This window comes from Sinocyclocheilus rhinocerous, unplaced genomic scaffold, assembly GCF_001515625.1.
Source record: "Sinocyclocheilus rhinocerous isolate Xijiao unplaced genomic scaffold, SAMN03320098_v1.1 scaffold2017, whole genome shotgun sequence".
Classification (NCBI taxonomy): domain Eukaryota; kingdom Metazoa; phylum Chordata; class Actinopteri; order Cypriniformes; family Cyprinidae; genus Sinocyclocheilus; species Sinocyclocheilus rhinocerous.
The window spans coordinates 172475-189948 of NW_015655609.1; the positions used below are offsets into that span (position 1 = coordinate 172475).

The window sequence follows — 17474 nt, forward strand, 5'->3', positions numbered from 1 at the left end:
CACAATATAAATTAACAATTATATATATTTTTTTCCTTTTTTTTTGTTTATAATCTATATACAATCTATATACACAAGTGCTAATATATAGGTGCTTATTCACAAAGTTAACTACACAAACCTGAGGTCAAGACCTTCCGTTTTCCATAAAACATCCATTAGCTGAATCATCTGAAGGGTTAGCATATCCTGCCTCAAATCTAAAAAAACAGAGAAAACCAGAAAACCATTTTTTTTTCCAATCAAAAAATGAGGGGGAAAAAAGATCTTCAGTGCAAGCAAAAAATGTGGTAGCATGACTTTGTGTCCATACCGTCTCCATTCTTGAAGATAATGCCCAAAGTATCATATTTGTTCTTGTACATCAGCCACAGAGGTTTCATCTTTGAGTCCATGAACTTACACTTGTCTGCACTGAAACAAAAAAGATTAGCATCAAGAAACGGCACACGTACACAAACGGTTGCAAAACAGGCTTTTTGCTTTCTGGTAAATGCTTGTATGCGTAACTTGTACAGTATGCTATCATATAATAATTTAGTGGGATTACTGAAATTTTTTTTTGCTTCTGTAATATTACATTATGCCATTGATTCAGTTTTAGCTTAAAAACTTAAAACAACCCAGAAAACCTTTAAAAAATGCATAATGAGAGATTACTTAAAAAGTGTTTTGCACAATCATATCGCAAAATCTACATTGCTAAATAACACACCATCTGTAGGATGTTAACCAAAAGAAATATCATTTGTTAACAAGAGCTGACACAACAACCTCTAAAATCTATTATGGATATTATATTATTTGATTTGAGACTTTTCTATAAATCTACTTTATTAACATGCATTTGAATGGTACCATAGTTCACACAGCACGATGCTTGGGTTGAGAGGAGAAACGACATCCGAAAGCGCTTCCATGTAAGTGTCCTGTTTGATGCACACTTTCATGTCCTCTGTAGTCTGTATCCTGGTTGCTTTCTGACTGCCTGATTTCACAAAGTCATTGAGAGCTTTCATTTTATTCAGAGCCTCATTCTGTAGGAGACAGAGATAATAATAAGTCTGTGTATAAGTATATACAAATCCATATGCGCAAACATTACATTTGGTGACGATCACAAAACAGGACTGAATTAAAGCAGTAGGCATTTAACATGGGTGTGATAATGAATATCTGAGAAGGCATGTAAAAACAGCTGCAAACTTTGAGCGGCGTAGTGCAGTTCCCCTTCCTTACAGTGGTTTGGCTATTATTAAGCATTCAAAAGAAGACGAGTTCTGAGCACAGTCACTGTGGAACTGCTGCTGCACCAAAAAAACATATTCCAGCACCCTTGTGCTTCCTTACTATATTTATACATGTACATATATGTGCCTGAACGGACAGGCGTTGTTTCTTACAAGAAAAGACACAACGCAAAGTGACAATTACCAGAACCAGTAACCGAGAAAACAAGTCAAGTGCTAAGTTTGGGCCCCAAGTGTCAAAAAGGGCCCCGGAAAGCAAAATACACACAAATAAAAGTAGTTCACATCAGGTCATAAAAGACAAGTTAATAAAGATGCATCACAGCACATGCCAAAAAAAAAAAAAAGTTTTGCTTTTCACATAAGGAATGCAACAAACCTGCTTCATCAAGTTCTTGATGTGAAAGATACTCCCACGACAGAACGCCTCCAGAATAAGTCCAAATCTCAAGCTGACTGAGGACACATGCATTTCTGACCTTTAGAGGAAGCGAAAACAAAGCCTAAATTACACTGAAAGGAATGGGGGCGCATCGCTGTAGAGCACTATAAGAAGATGAATTTATACCTGAGGTGCCAAAACAAGAAGTGACCTATTTTCTTGTTGGCCAGGGCTCTCTCAAGCAAGAAACAGGTCAAGTCACAATCCAGGTAGGATTCATACTTCAGAACCTGCACCAGTTGCAAGAGGTACTGAAAGAGCTCATCGTCACTGTTGAGAAAAAACAACACATTACAGATGAGCCAACTTGAATATAAATAAATTTGAATATAAATCCCTCGTAAATATCCAATTCAGACAAGGCTCTCTTGACATGCAAATTAAATAAAACATTAATAAAATACCTGCAAGTGCTTATTTGAATGTCTCTACAAATGTTAAAAGCAATATGAATACAGGTATTTTTTCCTCTGATTTTGACATATATGCATGACAGAGCCTGTGCTGACTGACATTCCTGCTACTTTTTATTTAAAGCACTCAGGTGTTGATTATAGAGGCAGTGCCACCCACCGCAACTTCCTGAGGCAGCGGATAGTGAAGGAGCGGGCATGAGGGTCAGGGAAACTGTAGTCTAGAAGTTCTAGAGCATGTATAGCAGGCAATTCTGGCCATTTTTGTAACAAACCAACCATCTAAGAAAAGAAAGAAAGAAAAAAATGCACTGAACTGCAACAGCCTCTAAAACCATAAAGTTAGACAGAAAAGCGCCCTGGAAGTTGGTAAAGATTGTGTGAGAGATGTGGTATAATGAGCAAATCAATCCTGAAGGAAGAAATTGAAACAATTAAACAAAATGTTGTCAGTTCTGTCATTTTTTAAAAATATTTAATTTAATTTAGAAGAACTTTTTTATTTTCAAAATACTACTTAACAAAAAGTTTAAAAAATGACCCGAAATAAAAGGATACTTTTTTTTTTTTTTTGGGGGATAGAAGTATTTTGTATATTGCTTTTTTTGACTAACCCTTTAACCTCCAAAAATCCTTTAACTCCAAAAAAGTTAAATAAATTAATATAAAAATGTAAATGACAGAAGGGGTACATAGGGTACAAGGAATTACTCAAATTTATTTTAAATGTGCCTTTTATATGGTATTCCTGGAATAATTAACCCTCGTCTTGTGTTCCAGACATTTTGACCTTCTTTTCCCCCGAAAATGATAGTTACTGTAATTTTATCACATTGGACTAAAACCTACTGACTTTGCTCACACAGGGAATAACAACTAATTTTTATACTTTTTTTGTTTGTTTGTTTTCACCTCCTCGTTACACTTGTAGTGTTCCCAGTCAAAAAATCACCGGCCTATAAAAAATTGCTCATAAATTTCTCTTTATGCTATATTATTACCAAATATTGGATTCAATCTTTTTTATCAACTTGTTTTATTTCAATTAGCACAAGTTTTGTACTTCTCTGATTGTAGGCCTCATTGATCTGAGTTTATGCACCTCAGTTTTTGAGTGAACATTGTCAAAACTGCCATTGACGAAAAGACTGAATCAAAGATTTGGTGATAATATAGCATAATGAGAGATTTACAAGAGATTTTTAAAAGGCCCGTCATTTCTGACCCAGGAACACCAGCTTAGATAAAGGATGTTTAGCAAAGCAAAAGGGTTACATTTTTCAATGTTTAAAAATAATCATATCCCGAGGAACTAGTGGTTCAACATACCTGAGCCACGTCCTCGTGTTTGTTCCACTTAGTGATGAGGAGGAGTTTGGGGAGGCTCTCCGGGTATCGCTGCCTCACCTCCTCACGTAACTTCCACAGAAGCTCCTTCTCATCCTCAAAGAACTCGGTGTAGTTTTTATTGTCCACAATCTCTCTCAGTTTCAGGTGCTGAAAGAAAACAGTCCCATTTGTTAAGATTAAAGTCTACTAAAGTAGTTTTAGCACTTTCGGCTCTAGTGATATGAATCAATCATTGGAAAACATTCAATGCTTCAGCTAACCACAACTCTTAACGGTGCTGTAGAAATACAGGCCCTAATGTAGCAACCATTTCCATTTCATGGCTGGTGTATCTGCATGTTTCTCCTCTAACAGACCGATGCATGTTATTTCTTACCTCTTCTTTTGTAGCAACAGTTTTTTCACCATTCATACCCAGCTCATTTAGCTGAAAATAATATGAAGATGATGACTGAGCATTTATACGTCATTTCCATAAAATGTATAGACATTATGAGAAGCATACAAACATTAAGGAGAACCACAAAAAGGCACCTTTTCAATTGGAGGATAATACAGGGGGTGTGGTCTGATGTTGGGAAAGCGAATCAGAAGACCAGCCGTGCTGTCAATGTTTGGATTTTTCTCCACAGTGCCCATAGGATTCAACAAATCTCCTTTATCATCTAAAAATAAAGCGATTGAGCTGTTAAAACAAAACTGATGCCTCTAATCCTGATGTGAAATCACTAAAAATAACTATTCTAAATAAAGTAACTTACTCACAAGACTCTGCAATACTCTTAAAATAACTCTACCAAAGGTCATACCAAAAGAAGTAACTGTAAATAGCATGAGCTAATGTTCATTTTACATTTATTCATTTGGCAGATGCTTTTATCCAAAGCGACTTACAGTTGAGGAATACAACAAGCGATTTATCATAAGATGGCAATAAACACGAGAAGAGCCCGTTATACAAGTAAAAGTACCTGGGACTGATGGCCATGTGGACAGGGAAAATTCTCCAGTTTTTAGCTGGTCCTTGTAATCAAACACCATCGTGTTAACCCAGGCTAAAGGGCAGTCCTGTGGAAAGAGGGTTATTAACCATATTGGGATTACACTTTACACAACAGTCATTTTATGTGGGAGAGGTGACACTGTCATCTAAACAACGCTGTACATTAATGCCTCAGTTGTGGGAGGTGACAATTCAACTGACTAACCAAATATTCCAGTCACAACAGCAGTGATTACCAATATACCCATAAAACAGATCTAATACTTCCTGTGTATGATTGAAAATGTAGTCCAGTTGTCAAATTAAAGTGCTGCTATTTGTGCAGACAGACATTACTGCAATCAATAGTATTTTTAGAAGCGCTTGTTTGTGAAAAGGGATTCAGTCAAATATAAAAGGTGAAAGTAATACATAAAAAACTGAAAGCTTGCTGCAAATAGCTGCCCATTTTAGCAATATTAAACAAAAAAAAAAAAGTTTAATTTCTAATCCAATTCAATTCCACATACCATGTCAATGTTGCCTAAATCTACATAGTAACAGTATATAAAAATACACTGTATTACTGTAAATGAAAAGTAAACTAAATTACTGTAAATGAAATGTCACAAAATAATGTATAATTCATAATAAATTCTAAAATAATTAAGACTTTTTAATTAAAACAATTTTTAAAAAAAATAAGGATCATTTATAAATTTTAAATCCTACATTTACATGTGAAAATCTATAATTTGATAATTTGATCAAAGAAAAGTTCTATTCCACTTCATATTAATTCAGTATTGACTAAATCGACATTGTATCGGTATATATAAATACATATTTTTAAATCTTAAAAGTAATTCGGAACTTATTTTATAATCAATTTATAATTCATTATAAATATTTTAATACAATTTTATAAAACAATTTATAATTCATAAAGAATTTCAGAATACAGAACAATTTACAGAACACGGCAGAATAATTAAAAATATAATTTTATAGATATTATAGATTTTTTTTAAAAGAACATTATTTCTATTACCCTGCACCTACATGTGAATATTTCATCAGAATCTAGAGATAAACAATACACTTAAATTTCAAGATGAAATTTCAAGGTGAAATATGGGGTTCCATCAGAACTAATACAATGCGAGTGTAACAGGAGGAGACACTTTTTTTCTCTTCATGTCCCACACCCATGTGGACTTCTTCTCTAGTTTGCTGAAAGAGAAGTAACACTGAAAGCAGAAGTGGGTGCGTTGGCGTTGCCAACAGCAGCCCACCATACACACACAAACACAAACACACACACACACACACACACACACTTTGACACCTGGGAATTTCAACACTGCGCCTTCAGTTGACACCGCACGCTATATGACAGAGACAGGGCCATGAAGAGGCGGGCTGGTGAGTTCTGATTTGACATCAACTAGCTGCTCTGTCCTAACGTTTAACTTGGGTTACTCGCATTGAGCAGAAAATGGACCACAACATCCTGTTGTGAGGGTTTAAATAATATTGCATCATGCTGACTATACTACCAATGGTGTGTTATGTTTATTTGACTTAGAAACAACATTCACTGTGAACATGTTCAGCAGCCATGCATGTCAAACACTCCAAGTATAGCATCTGTTAGGTGTCTCATCTCTCGTCAGTCAGTCTGTTGGTCGCTAAGTGACTTGTTTGCTGTTGAAATGAACTGAAACATACCGAACTTTTGTTTTTCTTCTTGGTAGGGCGCTTCTTGGTCTTCTCGATGACGCCGTAGAGGGCAATGCAGAGGCGACTCATACGAGGCAGGTCACTCACGCTGATGTCAAACACTAGTTTCTGGTCCCATACGGGTTCGGAGCAAACACTGACCTCATTACTGGTCACCACTTTGCACAGGAGCTCACTGCCATGGAAGAGGCCAGCCTGAACCACCAGCTGAGAGAAGGATAATGATTGCAGAGCTGGAAATTAGTCTCAAATCTGCCTTAAAGTCTACAGTTTTAAGAAGAGGGAACTTATTTTCGGTTTTCTGAAAATAAAAGAATGTATGAATGAATGAAGTGGGTAAAGTATGAGGAAGTAAATGAGTGTCTGGCATGAAAAGCATGTGGAGTAACTTGTTACGCGGGACAGATGTCACAAGAAATAAATGTGGTTTTTCTCTAGCAGTGGTTTCAGTGCAAAAATGTTCAAAACCTTCTTGAATTAAAATAACTATATTCTTATCATTTATAATTATAAATTATAATAATTCAATGTTTGTGAACTCTATCCTCCAAACTTAAACTTACAATATAATCGTATTTTTTATATTATTATAAGATATCATTAAGAAGAATCAGCCAGAGAACAAGACTGATAAATGCGCTAAAACAAATTTCGATTCAGAGCTCTATGGCAAGAGACAAGCTAAAGTTGCAGAACAATAAACACTGAGAATAAAGCAAACAGAACACTATGAACAATGCAATACAATGAAATGAAAATGTGATCAGAGAATTGTTCACACGAATCATGTCAAAATATCATTCTGACATTGCTAGTTCCCATTTGAAAGCCAGAAATTATTTATTTCTTTAAAAAAAAACAGTTGCTGTGAGGAAAAATTACATGAAAGTTTTTGCATGATAAAATGCTTTGTCATGTAAACATATTTAACTTAGTCCACCACTACAGTAATTGTTCCTCAGGCTAGATGAAAAAAAAAAATCTGACTGGTCTACATCTGTTTCTGATGAATTTTTTAAAATAGAAACAACCATTCAATGACTGTTGACTTCTCCGACAAGCAAAAAAGGAGATGCAAATGGTGAACATAAGCAACAGTGCCGGCCTTTTCTAAGAATCTAGGCCCAAGAGAGAGCCGTAAAGCCAGATAGTCACTCCCCACTTCCTGTTTTGATGTTTCACTTAACCGCTTCTGATGAATTATGGGAAATATGTGGTCAGGGTCACATGACCACAGTGTTCATGATTTTACCCCTCACTACCCTGCCACAGTTGAGATGCTAAACAACACATCTCGCATCCTACTAACAATATACAAATGAAGATAAACAAACAAACAAGTAAACAAAAAAGCAGTTTTACCTTCATGCCTTCATCTGCATTCACTCGGCTACCCTGTAGAAGGTATATATAGAAAGGCTCATTGATAGACCACAGCGAAGACGTGTTTTGCTGTTGAGAAAAAAAAAAAGTAATTTAACATTTTAAACATTTTCTTCATCATCAAATGCTGGTATTTTCATTGCGAGCTAAAAATCGAATGTTGCAAGCATGCTTGACAGTTACAGAGAAACCAAAACCAAACAATAGAATGAGGAACTAACATGAGTGTGAATCTAATGTTGTGAAGGTAAACCAAGCAGTTCGTTTTGGTTCAGTATCATTCTTTCATCGAATGGTATATCAGGTACATCAGACAACCACAGAAGAAACGTACATACTTAGCAGCGATGGGGAAGTTGATCTGAAGGTAGCTACACTACAAGCTGCTAATGAAATAGATTATATTGAAGCTATTTTAGGGGGAACTATCTTTATAAATGCATAACTGTAATAATACAGGCTACAATTTATTTTTACAACCAGAGCAGCATTTATCTGCCACAATAACAATGAGGACCTCAAATAAAATTGCTGTATTAAATGTATAACATAAAATATAGCTTATACATTTACACTTAATACAACCAAGAAAAAACAAGAAAACACCCTAATTTATATGAATGTGTTGAAAAATGGTGAGAAACAGCAATATATAACTACAATATTAATTAAATTAAAAAAAGGCACAGCGATGCCCGTTCAGTGACTCAAATTAATCAGTGAATCATTGTTTAACCAGTCTATTTAAATAAACTCTCCAAATGAACTAATTCTCTACACAGAATCAAACTTCCCAGAATTATACTTCCCAAAACAACATTGCAAACCTTAGCAATGAAGCGTTTTGTCACCCTACACCTCTGTTTGCTGGAAAACGTCAACCCAATCTATTTTGTGATTCTGTTTGAATTCAGACGATACGATTTTTACGGAAACGTACGATTTTTCTAAAAACAAAATATATAAGAATGAAAGTCCACCCCTAAAAGATTATACAAAAACACAAGATCATACAAATTAGCCACCAATTCGCTAAAGCGTAAAATGGTTACAAATTGCCACGACGGTGTGTTCGAAAATGTAGCTTGTTTTAAGGCTGAGATATTGTCATACTAATTAAAACTAGCAGAGTTGCTACAAATAATTATCAATTTTTTTTTTATTCCGGAAGCCTATACAACTAGCAAGGAAAAAAAGGAAAATCTCATTAATTCAAAGCACTTCCATGAAGGGGTCACACATGATCAAAAAGTCACCATGTCGCATTGCAAATCGAGTTCAGAGAGGTTGAAGTCTACAACACAAGCTACAAGAGAAACATGACAAGTAGTTCCCCTGTTAATAACAGATCGTGTTCCGGTGTAAAAGTGCCTTCTCACCCTTTTCAGAGGCAGTGGGGGTGGTTTGGACTGAGCACGACTCCTGGACACCTGGTTACTGAGGCCACCCTGTTCCTCCTGGTACTTGATGATGACTGAATGATGCACCATGGTCAGGTGTGGGGTAATACCTCCATGCAAACATGTAAAAATATACTGCAAGAGTGGAAATAAAATTAGCTCATAAGTTCAAGATACACTGCGTTATGGTGCTCATTTGGGTGACACAAGTTCAAATCTGGCCCAAATCATGTCCTGAATTCATTTTCTTCAAATCATTTCTTGTCATCTGTCCACTATTAAAAAAAAAAGACAAAAGCCCCAAAAAATCTTAAATAAAAAATGAATGAGGTAGAGCATAACATTTTTTTTTTTCCCTCTTCGTAAACAGACACAGAGATAGACAGTGAGGGATGGAAATGGTAGCAGAGGTACAGATGGTTTTATCAGTTCCTGTTTTCCAAAATGTACACTATAAAGACTGGACCAGATCCAGTACTCCTGGACTAATCATCATCAGATCCTGCGGCCTGTTCATTTAGGTAGCGTAATGCAGCTGAAATCACATTATCCTCAACATAGTTGATGTTTTGAAGGCTGGTAGAAATGTATGACTCATCTTTGCAGGTACGAGCAGTTTCTAAATCAACAACTGTTTCAGAGCCGTGAAGTCCTACGATGAATTCAAATCAAGGCCTCTGAAGAGCTTGGCAAACTTTACATTGCAGCAAAATGGAGTACATAAAAAAAAAAACTAGCAAAACAATAGGACAAGATATATAAAAGACATGCAGCCTGGAGTCTGAAAGTGTGATGCTTTGATATGAAGTTTAAAGAAAATGTAGCTGTGAAGTCGAGAAGATGGTGTGATTTTCAGACTTACTTTAAACTGGCAGAGTGGATATTTTCCATAAATGAACTCCCATCTCCCGTTAATCTGAAGGGTGTAGTCCTCTGGCTTCTCCTGCTTTGCCGATCGGAACACGGTGGACTTCTTTCTCAAGGCGTTCCGTTTCAGAAACATTGGCAGGTCCTGTGGACCTTGCTGGAGAACGAAGGTCTCCTACAGAGTAAAAATGTGAAATGCATAACCAGGGGATCTAAAAAATCTAACGGAAAAAAAATACATATATTTTCAAGTGACCGTCTGTTCCTGCAGTTTGAGTTGTGGAAGAAATTTGCCCATTAATTTCTACATTATTTCATTAGAAAAAGAGTAAGCCTACAATATAAGCTGAAACTACTGATAATCAGTCATGACTATAAGATAAAAACATAATATAATAAATATTTAATAAAATAAAATTTTTAGAATATATTCAAATAGAAAACAGTTATTGTAATATTATTTCACAATATTACTGTTTTTACTTATTTTTATTCAAATAAATGCTGCCTTGTTGAGCATAAGAGACTTCTCTCAAAAACATAAAAAATATCTTAAAACCCCAAACATTTGAATGGTACTGTATAAAAAAATATATACAATATATACAAAAACTGAGAATGCAGGACTGCCAAGTTGATTGAGAGTGTGGGGAGACTATGCTTTATGGGAGTGGGTGGTCATGATTGCCATGATTCTCATTTCCATGGTAACAGCGACTTCTCTGGGGCCTTTGAACAGTTTGTGTTATGAAAGGGGTCCTTGGTTCAAAAAAGTTTGAGAAAACATGCTCTAGTTATAGTAAAAAAAGAAGAAAACTCCCTCATAATCACTGATACGCACAGGGTCAGAGTTCACTTACGATAGTATGATTATTTACTCATAATGTGATTGTTTTTCTCTGCAAATGCGATGTCGAAACAGTCTGACTTTTGATCCATGTCCTGCACTATAAAAACAAGTGTTGATGGAGTTTTTTTTTTTTTGCATGCTTCAGACTCATTACAGGGTTAAAGATCATAGGTAAATAACATTTGTGTTGAGTGGGTGGGGGATTGACAGGCAACACAACACATATAAATACTATCAAAGGCTTCACTCTGGAAAACTGGGTCAGTGAGAGCCATGTGTGCCTGCAGATGCTGCAGTGACATCATCACCGTGTAAACGTCTCCTGACTGTTACGATTTGTGATATCAAAGGCAGAAAATATGTCATTCTAAAATCAGACTTTTGCATGAGAGGATTAAATAGTCAACGACTACATTTGATTTCATGCTCATTTCACATTATCAGCACAAACAGAAAGCAGATACATAGCATTATGCTAAAGTATTGAATTCACAGAAAGTTGAATTGTAGCATAAAAGAATTGTATATTTATATGAACTCGTGTAAAATATGACTTAACTCACCTCACTGCCCTCAAACTTCACATTGACAAAAATCTTTTTGTCACTGCACGATTTCCCAGATTGTGCCACTACAGAGCACGGCTCCAAGTCACATGTGAAGTTGTACTCCATCCATTGATCCCATGGCAACATCTGACGCACCTGAGCACGCTCTTCACAAAATGTCCGCATTTTTGTTCGGAATTCATTCACCTCATGGTTCTTTTGGGAGTCAAATTCATGATGACCTGCAGAGAAGGTTTTTTTGCCATTTAGAACAAAGTCCGAACGCTGAAACTGCGCTGTCAACATTCATTATGAAAATGCTACAGATAATAAAACTACCAACAATAGAACTCTCTGAGACACAAAAAATGGGCTGCAAGTCTGTTCTGGTAATATTGTACAAAAATTAGCACAATGCTAAAAGCAAATAATAAAATCCATTTAATCATATATAATCATACGTTTTAGGGATGGCAAAATAAAAAGGCTTGAATTTAATTTTAAAAGAGAGAAGAAAATACCTCCCATCTTTTGTTGGCCAAAATCTAGAGTATTTTGGTGCAAATTCATCAACACTTGGTAGAAGCTAGTCGAATTAGGCAGAAGGTAACATGAACAGATTCTGTGATCATCCTCAAAAAACATTAACAAAACTACCCAAGGTAAGAAAAGACTATCTCAAAAATGGGAAATGATCAACATCAAGAGACATTTAGAAACCAGATTTTCTGAATCAGCCTGTCATGTTCATAATTTTTTTGTTTAAATAAGCAAATTCTTCTTAACTGCTGAACAGCTGCCAAAACCATATCATTCTGCTGCAGTGGTGAGTAAACGCTAAGCTGCTTCCATTATGAGCCGCCCAAACAGCTCTGAGGTCAGCTGAGGACCAGTGTGACACAAACCTTTTCCTATAAGAAGACTGATCTGGGTGGTGATGAGCTTCTCGACTCGGTCTCCTTCCCGGGCCACCAGCCTGAGAATTGGCAAGAACAGCCGAACGTCACGCATGCGACGCTGCTCATCTTCCAGCTCCTCCCGCTCCGCGGTCATGTTGATGCAGGTGAAGACGTAGGCATCCGGGTCACTCAGGGCACTGAACAGAGGCTCGTTCCTGGCATTCTTCCACACCATCTAAGACACAAGTCACAAATCAAGATTTTAATGTGGCCAATGGGTTTGACTGCAGTGGATTCATATAATTTTGCGCAGACAATATAATACCACTGTTTTAAATGATGTTACCCAGCATACGATGCTGTTAGGTTTCCTGACTAGTTCAACCAGTAAGACTTCCTTAGTTAACCAGCTTCACTAGAAAAACCATGCATTTTGTGGTAGCGAACATCATGCCTATAGTGGTCTACCAGCACCAAACCAGCACAGAAATAGGCTTCCTAGGAGGGAAGTTTTCAATTTGTTCATTATCATCAGTCGTGACTGATGTTTTACAAAGTATATTTTGTGCCAACTTATCCATTCAATCAAATAATTTATTATTGAGAACCAAGCATATTGTACAAACAAGAGTACATATAACAAAACTTGTCAGGGGTATACTGAAAGTAAAAAAGGGGAAAAAACTGTATATAATATATATATATATATATTTTACGTCTTAAGTTTTAAGTTTTTACTTTTAGATATCATTTCCAAATACATTTTAACATCAATTTTATATTGTTTAAATATAGGGATTTTTTTTTAAAACCATCTGACTTTATAAATATAATAAATAAATATAATAACCAGCAAATTTAATCATTAAATAAAAAATAAACACTAGATTTTTAATCTCCATCCATCAATAAAATAATTTTGTGCACTCAAAATGTCCCGCAATCTGAGTATTTAAACAGCATTTTGCTCTTTTTTAAAATTCTTATTATTTGTTATTTTAATAATTAAAGATCCAGTTTTATGACCTCATATTAAAGCAGTGGTTTTTTAACATTTACTCACCCTCACGAACAAATCGTTCAGACCATTTTGTGAACCAAATCAACCGATTCATTGAAAAGATCTGTTTACAAAGTGGACTTTGACACTTCTCTCATAAACAAGCAGCGTTAAGATATGATGTTAAGATATTTTACTAAATAATGATTTCAATTTTGTTATCTAAGATGTATTAAGACTTTCAAAGTTGTATGGACCTTATTTGTGGTGCTTTTTTGTCCTTTTTAACCTAAAATGTTACAAAATGTCCATGTCTACTATCTATGTTCTCCAATGTCTGCAAATTAGTATGTTTGGTGTTTGCATGTGATCAGAGGGTCTCCTCACCTTCTTGATGGTACTAATGGTGTCACTGCATGCTACGGGAAAGTTGAGGTAGATCCCCGTGGGGAGGAGGAACTCCATGTTGACCTGTTGCCGACCCTCCCTCTCCCACACATCCTGCATGCCGTAGACCCCCGGCGGCATGGTGCAGGAAACTCATCTACAGCTGACCCCACTGCTGAACACAGATAGACGCTTTACAACAGATCAAGTCATACAATACTGAACATGCATGAAGTGTTTACTAGCTGTTACAACCCACTGAACCAATTACAGAGGCAGGGAGTGACCTCAAGACGCTCAATTAATATTCAGAGAGAAGAGAGAGCATGTAACATCTGCTGTATAATAAATAATTATTAAGACACTTTGCTTGTAAATGTGCAGCACATGCGCTTTAAAAAAATATCATTCATATTATGATTAATATCACTTTATCATGGCTAGTAGCAATCAAATGTGTAAGTAAAAGTGTAATTAATTCAGAATCATTTTATTGAATAATTACAGAATAATTGTTTTTATGATCACGACTTAAAAAAATGTCGAAAACATTATCATAATACTAAACCTCAATTAATACACTGTTAAAATAAAAACATATAAGTATACTGCACTACAAGTTATTATAAACTTCAAATATGTTGCAAATGAGCTTCAAAATGAATATAGAATATGCTTATTTTTTCATGTCCTAAATATTTAACGTGTTTTATTATGCAGTATATTTATATTTCTTCTCATCTTACAATATATATATATATATATATATTTTTTTTTTTACAATATTTCTATGTAATATAACACTGTACAATGGTTTGTATCAACCCAGTGTGACCTGCTAAAGAAAATGAAAGCAGTGCATACTAGGGTGTATACTAAATACAGTCAAAATAAACTCATATTAATCTCTTTTAAAGGAAGACAGGTCATTAAATTGCATAAACTTGTTTATATGCACACTACAATACAGTTATACTTTACATTATCAAGGAAAAATGACAACTGAAATATCAATTTAAAGCAGATTTCAATTGCAATTAATCATAAACAGAAGTATGGTGTTCCTGACATTAGATTTTACATTGTATCATATTAATCAATATCTAATATCGTATATGCTATGCATGTGTCTGAAGCACACACTGCAGCTCTGTGATGAATTGTCGGACTGTATAGGGTTACAAAGCCGGCCGGAGGGCCAATATCCGAGAAACGTGGCGCACATCATCACTCATCAACACAGCAATTTCACAGATATTGTACTATATTTTAAACTATGCGTCTGTCGAAAATATATGGCGTACATAAAGTCGTAGCGATTAAAAAGATCACTTTATTTATGATGCATTTTTAAAAAGGCAGGTGTCAACACATTTTTGCGCAAGCCACCATGAATAAGCCTCTGCTTTTTTCATATTCTTGTGATGGGAAACATTAAACAAAATATGACAATGTGACAGCGCCAACTTACCTTCAAGCCTCACCGGTGGTTCATTTCTCCATCTTTAGAATCAGCGATGCTCCTTTACTTTGACATTGAAAACTGATATCTTCCTGGTGCGTTGATTTCGGTCGCCGATCAAGACGCCAGTATTTGAATGGTCTGAAATGACAGCAGAAGTGTTGATAATCCTTTAGTGATTGGAGGTGTTAAAGTGGCTGTCTGCACTGCGCGTTGAGCACCGCGTTCCTAACTCGTAGGGATCATCGACATAGTTGTGTAGTCTCTCGCTCTCTTCCTCTTTCTCGCGCTCACTTACTTCCTCCTTTCTCTCTCTCTTTCTCCCTTGTTGTCATTCATGCACGGCATAATACTGACAATAAAAAATGTCTGCGTTTCATGTCCTTCATTCAGACAGAAACGGGCTGAATATGTTTGGAGAAAGCGTTACAGTATAACATCAAAGATATTTGATGTTTTGATGATTTACGACTTTAAATTAACTGACGCCATTTTCTCATTACATCAAAATGTTATGATTTTAACTTTCATACATATGTAATAAATGTTAGCACTTTTCATAATGTTTGAAACAATAGTAACGGTCCCTAACTCTTCCTCAGCACATCACCGTCTGGCTTCCTCTGCTTTTGAGGTCTGTTTCCACGCGTGCGAGATGCTGCATTCGTTTGAAAACCGTCTCTGTGATTACTTCATTCTGGCCAATCATATTTATGCATTATGAGCTATACATTAACAACAAATAATAAAACATGATCCATATTATGTGGCTTCTGATTCATCCCAGTGACTCGAATCTTTTGAATCTGTTCACCAATATCGAGTTTAAGCTTGTAGGGTGATGACAAGTGTTATGAGTCAGTCACTGAATCATTTACTCAACCGATTCGCCAAAGACGCCCGAGTCGTTCACGTTTCAATTAACTTGAACTGCGTATGGTCGTTTTATACAATCATACTTCTTCGGCCGCTTTCTCTCCTTGTTGTGAATGAGACTGACTTAAATTACCATTTTCGTTCACTCGCTCAAAAGATCCTCATTCACATAGGAGCTCTGCTTCAGGGCCGAGTCTTGTTTAGACTGAAAAAGCCAAGGCCACTGGTTCACTGTAGGGGGCGTATTCGTTTAGTAGGTTCAACCAATGAAATGCGCAGTCAAAGCCCGTACTCGAATACTATTGGCCCATGTACTCATTAAATTATTTGTTCAGAAACACCAATAAATTCACCACGAAACTGTAGTCCATAGCATGTTTACTAGTATTATCCGAAACCAGTTATCACGTGATACCAGTATGCGTAAATGCTGTACATAACACGCTGAATTACTGAACTTATTATTTCCTCATTTTTAAATAAAACCGGTCAGACGTGTTTTCCTGTGAGAGAGTAAGGAAGCTCTATTTCTGGATGCCACTGACAGCGAATAACGATTATGGGTCCTTGGGGAAGTCACTTAAAAGCACCAGTCATTCAGTCAAATAGGCTAATGCTGTCAGCTTTCAGCAAGGAGACGTCTAGTAAAGGCTATTTATCACCCTAAATCCTAGTACATCCCTACAACTTTATTTTATTCTATTCTTATTCTATCTATAGCACACCTGTACATACAATTTATTCTTTTTTTGTGGTTTATATGTATGCATGTGTATTTTATTCACATCTTATTTTTATTATCTGTGTGTTGTTGTTGTCTCCGTGTACTGGAAGCTTGTGACACTATAACAAATACCATGTATGTGCAAACATACTTGGCAATAAAGCTCTTTCTGATTCTGATTCTGATTATTTTATTGCTGAGAAAACAAATACTTGCATAAAATGAAACTTAAAAGCGGTGCCCTAACAAAACCTTTCAAATTATAAAGATTTGCAATGCATTTATAAATAAAAAAATATACATGTCTTATAGAGTACAATCTCTGGCCCATTTATGAAAACACTATTGAATCCAAGTCCTGGAACTGCATGTAATTAGCCACATGCTGTTTAATCTTCTGCATAGACATTTATAGGTCTTCTTTTCAGCCATTTAAAAGATGATAAGCTTCTAAAATGCATTGCACCATTGAACGCTCACAGCTTGTGAAAACAGGAAGTGTGTGTGCAGAACAGAAACTCAGATTGAAATAAAGCCAAAGACCCCTGTGCCCACATCCACCCACCTTCACCCCCTGCCCACCAGTCATTGCAGGCCAAAGTGCACCACTCTGCCAGACAACCGATCACCGCAGGGAAGTTGGAGGTGATGGGGAAAACCAAACACATGCAATGTCATTACAGCTCCTGAGCTAATCAAATCTAGCTGTAGAAAGAGACCTCGGATGCCTTTAAGGGAAATTATGGATGGACATACAGCCCTGCGTCTGAGACCGTGGTCTAATAGTCATATTGCACTTACAATGCATCAAACACTTCTTTAAAATTTAGCTGTTAAAGTAACAGTAAAGACTTTCCTCACCATGGCAACAGTTTCAGAGCCTTGTCTATCCTTGGGA

General features: G+C 36.1%; 1 protein-coding gene across 2 annotated transcripts in view; it reads right to left on the reverse strand.

The window, feature by feature from the left end:
• Positions 1 to 16047, reverse strand: part of LOC107718809 (phosphatidylinositol 4,5-bisphosphate 3-kinase catalytic subunit delta isoform-like) — a 21318-nt gene extending 5271 nt beyond the window's left edge. The window contains exons 1-19 of one of the 2 annotated variants that reach the window (XM_016526034.1): positions 15986 to 16047; positions 14986 to 15117; positions 13515 to 13686; positions 12134 to 12362; positions 11244 to 11470; positions 9826 to 10005; positions 8943 to 9098; positions 7543 to 7632; positions 6169 to 6387; positions 4427 to 4523; positions 3990 to 4120; positions 3832 to 3882; positions 3435 to 3602; positions 2266 to 2387; positions 1819 to 1962; positions 1630 to 1729; positions 859 to 1037; positions 314 to 414; positions 122 to 200 (exon numbers count right to left, since the gene is read on the reverse strand). In XM_016526034.1, coding sequence (XP_016381520.1) covers positions 122 to 200; positions 314 to 414; positions 859 to 1037; positions 1630 to 1729; positions 1819 to 1962; positions 2266 to 2387; positions 3435 to 3602; positions 3832 to 3882; positions 3990 to 4120; positions 4427 to 4523; positions 6169 to 6387; positions 7543 to 7632; positions 8943 to 9098; positions 9826 to 10005; positions 11244 to 11470; positions 12134 to 12362; positions 13515 to 13655 — 2414 coding nt within the window. In that variant the 5' untranslated portion in view covers positions 13656 to 13686; positions 14986 to 15117; positions 15986 to 16047. Of the gene's footprint in view, positions 1 to 121; positions 201 to 313; positions 415 to 858; positions 1038 to 1629; positions 1730 to 1818; positions 1963 to 2265; positions 2388 to 3434; positions 3603 to 3831; positions 3883 to 3989; positions 4121 to 4426; positions 4524 to 6168; positions 6388 to 7542; positions 7633 to 8942; positions 9099 to 9825; positions 10006 to 11243; positions 11471 to 12133; positions 12363 to 13514; positions 13690 to 14985; positions 15399 to 15985 lie in introns of those variants that run through there. The other variant, XM_016526033.1, reaches the window with a different exon arrangement.
• Between the last annotated feature and the right edge of the window lie 1427 nt (positions 16048 to 17474).